General features: G+C 43.7%; 1 protein-coding gene across 1 annotated transcript; it reads left to right on the top strand.

The window, feature by feature from the left end:
• Window positions 1–3,007: 3,007 nt before the first annotated feature.
• Window positions 3,008–5,190, top strand: LOC309809394 (gamma-crystallin F-like; the record flags this gene model as incomplete). Its single annotated transcript, XM_082630449.1, has 2 exons — window positions 3,008–3,130; window positions 4,918–5,190. The coding sequence occupies 2 exons, from the start codon at window positions 3,008–3,010 to the stop codon at window positions 5,188–5,190; spliced, it is 396 nt and encodes a 131-aa protein (XP_082486575.1).
• Between the last annotated feature and the right edge of the window lie 1,499 nt (window positions 5,191–6,689).

The following is a 6,689-nucleotide window of genomic DNA, read 5'->3' as shown; positions in this document are numbered from 1 at the left end:
TTCCTTTGCTTCAGCTGATTAATATCTCAGGCTAATAATGCTTTGTATGTATATACTTAGCTCCCTTGAGAACCTTGGTACCTTTCTGCGACCAGTGTTAGGGAATTGCAGCTGCTTTTGATTGAAACAAACTCAGTTGCAGAACTTCACGGTATAGTATATGATTTAGAGTAAAAATATAATTTGTTAGCTTTAAGTAATAATATTTTATTCTCAGGATGCCTTAAAATACTTCAAGAAAGAATACAATTACTAGGAAATTCATTATTTGATACACATATCTTGGGAGAATAAACATCGATCAAAATGTTCAAATAATAAGTCAAGTGGAAGAAAGTTTTCCACATCATTTTGGGAAAACCTTTAGAAGACAGACTCTGATGATTCAAGTTTTTCACATTTTCTTGCCAACATACTTAGTATTACATGCTTTATTTGACAGTCCTTCAATTCCCCACTTTACCCTGCATTATTTTCTAAAAGACTGTTGTTGTTGTTTTTCCCCAAGAGCTTCGAAGAAAATCTTAAATGCCTTAGTAGCACATTTGGAGTACACAGGATAAGAACAGACTATATTCTAGCTAAACTCTGTGCCCAGTGTCTCTATACTACTTGTCTTTTTCTGTTCATACAGTACTAAAATCTTTCCCCATGATTTCCTAACTCATATAAATTGATGCTATCCATTTTCAGTCTCCTGAAAAGTTTTACTTAAGAAGAAATCTACTCAGCACTAAACTCAGCAGGTTAGAAGATTGAGGGTAATGGTGAAATTAAAAAAGGATCATGAATAACTGTACTAATCCTCAATGATCTAAAAAACAAACAAACCAATAAAACCCTACGTTAATCTTCAGATGAAGATTAGAGCCCCAAACTGCAGCTTCTAGACCAGATTGTGAATTTGTGAATTTGTCAAAGCCCAGTTTTAATGCATTCTCTTTGCCAGCTCTTCACGGCCCCGCTTCCCCAGTGCACTGTACACAGGCTACTCTCTGGTCATCCAGAACTTTCCATGCGATATCCATCTCATTCTTTTTCTCTTTGGCCTAGTGCCATGATCCAATGTTTCCAGACTCTGTCACATCAGGATTTATCAGGGCTGTGTTTTGTTCTCTCAAGATCTTTTCACAAGAAATTAGCAAGCTGTCCTGGGAAACTTCTCTACACTGATCTGTAAAGGGAACACAATTTCATTATGTACTGTGGTTAGTAGGTAAAATATTTGTATTTTGAAGGGCATTATGAGAATCACAATACTTTAAACCAATGGTCTTCAAATTTATTTTTTTTAATTATCATCATCTAATGATAAAACCCTGTTTTCAAACAAGGTTTTATATAAAACAGGTACAAGTGAAAACGCTCTGGTTAAAGTAGGGGATAAGATAGGCACACTCCCTTTTTCCCTCCTCCTTGCTCTTTGAGTGGCCCCAGAGCGTCTCTGAGGAATTTCTGCAGTTCCACAAACACAGCCTGCAAATGATCTCATTAATGCAGTGGGGTAACTGCTGGTGAGAATGCCAGGTATACGGCCAGCGCTTTTAGATCAGTGGTTTTCAACAGGGATTGATTTTGTCCCCCATGGAGGCTTTTGGAAATATCTGAACACACTTTTGGTTATCATAACTTGGGGAGCAAGGAAGCAGGTGCTGCTGGCACCTAGTGGGTAGTGGACAGGTTGTTGTTAAATATCCTACAATGTACAGAACAGTCCCCCACAAGAGAGCATTTTTCAGCCTGAAATGTCACAGTAGAACTTGAGAACGCCTGCTCTAAAGAGAGTAGGGCACCAGGAGCTGCTGGGGGTGAGGGGAGGAAAGGGGGACTTTGAGGGCAGGGAGGAAGCCTGCAGTCCCTGGAGTCAGAGCCTTAACTAGCGAGTGCTCAGGGTTTGCCCAGGGCTGGGGAAGGGAGAGAAGGCAGAAGCTTTGCAAAATGGTGGCATTTAAAAGTTTGTTGCACCTGCAGGTTGACGTGCATTTGTCAGTAGCTAGATCCAAACAAATAAGCTTAGCACTGAGCAAAAATATTAAATAGAAATTTACCTGTGACTAACAACCACCCATGGGTCCCCTCATGAACTCCAAAGTTGCGGGCTTCCTGCCGGTGGGCCGGAAGCAGCAGCTGGGTCTGGAGGCGGCCCTGGTCCAGTCTGCAGGCAGCAGAGCCGAGCCAGGTGCTTAAACAGGGCTTCCTCGGGGTCCAACCCCCATCACCTTTCCTCCGGTGTGTTGTCTGCTGCACCCGCCCATCAGCGGGGAGGCTGGTAGGCGGTTCTCTTAGAGGAGAATCCCATCCTCCTTCAGACGTCCTGCGGAGAAGGCAGGTGCCTCCCACGTCCCACATCCTCACACCAAGGAAACGCTCTCTCATCTAAACGCCTCCCGCTGGAGCCCATCCTGACCTCTGACCCGGTCACTACCCGGTGTTGTTCCTCAAAAAAGAGATCATTTCGAAATTCAAAAAGGTTAAAAAATATTTCATCACAAGCATTAACCCCGTTAGGCGCTTTTGCTCACTTCCAATCTCCTGAATAGGCTTCATTTAAAGGCCCCAGAGGCACCAAGTGACAGTTTTACGCGGGTCATCAGTTCGAAAGCTCTGGAGAGTCTAAGAGAAAACATACAATAAGTCCCCCGCCCACCCCCGCCCTCATTATATAGAAGAGAGAGAGGAAATCCTCCTCACCCGGGGGCCCCTTTTGTGTCGTTCCTGCCAACGCAGCAGCCCTCCTGCTATATAGACCCGCGCGCCCGCCCCACCGCACTGAACTCGCATCCCCGCATCCAGCAGCCATGGGGAAGGTGAGCCCCGCGCCGGCGGGAGGGGCCCGCAGCCGGGCTGGAGGCCAGGCCTCTGAGCCCTGTCCTTCCCTTCCTTGCAGATCACCTTCTACGAGGACCAGGGCTTCCAGGGCCGCCACTATGAGTGCAGCAGCGACCACTCCAACCTGCAGCCCTGCTTCGGCCGCTGCAACTCCATCCGGGTGGACAGCGGCTGTTGGATGCTCTACGAGCAGCCCAACTACTCAGGCTGCCAGTACTTCCTGCGGCGCGGCGACTACCCCGACTACCAGCAGTGGATGGGCCTCAACGACTCCGTCCGCTCCTGCCGCCTCATCCCCCACGTGAGTCCGGTTCCCCTGGGCCTGCCGTGCCCTCGGGTCACACCAGTGCTCCAGACGCAGTGTTCAGGCTGCAGGGCGGTGGCCTTCTTTTGCTGGCTCTAACCGGGTTCTCTTTCCCTTTATTAATATCGTTAAGGTTTCTTTCCACTGAAAAATTGAGTGATGCAATGCTCTTAATTGAAATTGTATTCTCCTTTGCTAAAATTAAACTCACCTCTACTGGGCAAAAGTGGTGCACGGCATTAGTTTAGAGCGTCTGTGCCACCGCTGAGGAATAAGCAACAGGTGAACTTCTCCCACCCAGGTGCCTTTAGGCTAGTTACTGGGCTACTTCTCTCCTTCCTCATCTGTAAAGCAGGGTTAATAAGGGCAGTTGGTTCATCGAGCTGTGATGAGGTCAAAAGGAGATTGCCCAGCACCTGGCAAACTACCCCTCCTCCAAATATTAACCATTATGAATATCATGGGTCCCTCAAGTCCTGCTTTTTGATTAGGCAAAACAAATAACCAACAATGTGTTTCCAGTAGCACCTGCAAAACCCACTGCTACCCAAGTAAAGCCCGAGCAGCCTGGAATTCCACAGTTAGGGAGGCTTTAATTTGCCTATGACAGAGTCCTGTGGAAAATGTACCACTCGGGAAATTTGAAATCCCCTCAGAGGGTTGAAAGCCTTGATAGGACCCAGACTGGCCTTAGGAGCCTGGAAATCTGGGCTTTTACTTTCCAGCCCTGACTCTGATTACAGCCTGAAAGCTCTAGTCATTAGTTTCTCTTAAAAGAAGAAAAGACTTAGAATGGTTGCTCCACGTGTGTCAGGCTGTTGTGAAGATTAAATTAGATAACGCACATGTGAGTCTTTTGCAAACCATGGAAGATATCTTATTAGCAGTTTTTTATACCTCAGAATGAATTGCTTATGAGAAACTTTCCTAACGAGGATTTAGTGGTGGAAGAACGAAGAAGGAATTGAGTGGGTACCTGCTGGGAAGGAACAAGAAGATAAAAGAACAAGTGCTCAGGAAGAGACAGACAGGATTTGCCCAGGACTGACAGACTGCCCTTACGTTTTTCTAAAGGTTTTATAATCTGTTGATCTAGACAGACCTCCTTCATGATCTTGAGCTTCTATTTTTATTAATTACCTAAAAGTGTTTTGCCAGACCATATATTAGAGGTGAGAAATGAAACCTAATCTTTACGATGACTCTTGCTTTTCAGGATTTTAGAATAGCAGGATTCAAAGCAGAAAGGAAGGGATTAAGGAGTTGCCTGGGCTGGACTGTCACCATCTGTGCTTCACTTCGGGGAAAGCAATTCGACTTCCTCTCTTCCCAGCCTCTTTTAATGCTATTGAGATTGAAAATAATGCCTTTTGCCAGGGATATATTTGCCTTTTTATTTTAATATCTAATTATTTTTATATCTGCCAAGGGGAGTTCCAGACCACTGTAAGTCTATAAAGGAGAGAGCAAAAATTATATATAAAAATTGTTACTTAAGAATGGTACTGAGTAAGTACTAAATATGATTCATGTAGGTTGTGGCCCTAGAACACTATGGAGCACCATGCATATCTTGATCTATGTGAATGGCCCCCTCTTCAGTTTTGCAGTGTACAATCTACCCAGCTGTACGCAGTGGCTCTGGTGTTGGCTGTATTTTTAATTTGTCATCTTTGATATAGAAAAGATTACCAAAAAAATGCCCATTCCCCCAGCGGTGTGAGTGATTCGTTGCTAAAGGCTAGGTTTTCTGACTCTTCCCATCTGCTGATTGCTGAACCCAGACCAGCTCCCACCGGCTGAGGATGTACGAGCGAGAGGACTACCGAGGCCAGATGGCGGAGCTCACGGAAGACTGCTCCTCGCTCCGCGACCGCTTCCACTTCAATGAGATCCGCTCCCTTCACGTGCTGGAGGGCTGGTGGGTCCTCTATGAGATGCCCAACTACCGGGGGCGGCAGTACCTACTGAGGCCGGGGGACTACAGGCACTACCACAACTGGGGCGCCCTGGATGCCAGAGTGGGTTCCTTGAGGAGGGCCGTGGATTTCTATTGAAATAATTTTACTCTATCCCTTTTTCCTGAAAGCTAATAAAATATTTCCTGTGTGTTTGATGCAGTAACGTGGTCCTCTTTTCCTTTCAGACTCCTTGGAAGGGCTCAGCAAAAATAAAACTGGGAATAATGTGGATTTTCTTACAAGTGTCAGTGGAAAGGGTGGTGTGGGGTAGCAGTTGAGAGGACAGGCTCTGGAGCCAGAATGCCTGAGTCCACATCCACTTACTAGCTTTAGGTGGTCGGGAAGTTACTTAGCATTTCTGTGCCTCAGTTTCCTAATTTGTAAAACTCGGTGTAGTAGTACTCTTCATTTCATAAGTTTGTGGTGTGGATTAAATGAGTTATTATTTTAAAATCACTTACACATTTTAGCTTTGCATATCATATAATAGTTTCTAGGAAACTGTTCTGTAAGCTTGCTGGTGAAACAGCTGGTCACCTTTTTAGTACCCTTTTCTTAGGAGAATTCCCTTTTGCAGTTTGCATTCAGTAAGATGGTTAAGTGAAATTGCAGAGGGAGACAGAGTTAGATAGAGACAGATGTGTCTGACACATCTTCGGTGTGAATACATGTGACTGCCTGAATAGATTTATGAATATATGCGTATCCAGAGCACAAGTATAAGAATCAAGTGCCACCTTAATGAACAGCCCAAAGGACTCTTCCAAACATTCTACTTAAGGGAGGTACAAAGCATTCAGGTAGTGTGCACTGATAAAAATGAGCACAGTGGGAGAGAAGTAAAGACATAAGGTACGTGATCAGGAAAATAACATACAATCATGCAAAGTTCTTAAATCTACTATTGGCTATGCTGATACTGTCACCAGACTTGGATCAATTTTTATTACCTCTAGCTCACGAATCAACATTTGATAATAATCATAGCACCAAGAAAGAAAAAGGTAATGTGGGAACTAATCATTTAATTGAATTCAAAATTTCTTTGCGGGAAGATGAAGTTTATCAAATGAAATCTAAGTAGGTATTCTATTACCCTACCAGATTTTCTTGAATTGAAAATACTAGACTTCTCGATTTCAGATGTTTAGACATAATTGAGAAAATACAAATTACTTCCCAGCTTAGGGGTTTGACTTAATTGTGAAAATGGCAACCTCTTGTTGAAATAAGTTCTTGGTGAGCTGAATGCCCATGATTAGGAAAGAACCACTGCAAATTATTTTCTACTTGAAAATATATACATATCTAGCAGCTAAGAAATAAGTTGTTCCCGAAATCCCAAATATTAAAGTAAAGTAGTCAGATTATTTAACATATTACTTCCCTAACACACATGCACATTACAAAATATTTGAAGAAGCCCTAAGGACATTTAGATCTGTGCTAATACAGTAGTCACTAACACATGACTCTATTTGGCTAGATTTCATTTGGCTAAGTCCAAATGAAGACGTGTCATAAGTGTAAAATACACACCAGATTTCAAAGACTTAGTATGAAAAGTAGAAAGCAAAATATCTGAATATTTTTCA

Source organism: Mesoplodon mirus, assembly GCF_964341445.2.
Source record: "Mesoplodon mirus genome assembly, chromosome: 8".
In the NCBI taxonomy this organism is placed as follows: Eukaryota; Metazoa; Chordata; class Mammalia; order Artiodactyla; family Ziphiidae; genus Mesoplodon; species Mesoplodon mirus.
Note: the sequence above shows the minus strand (reverse complement) of the source record. Positions and strands in the feature narration are given on the sequence as shown.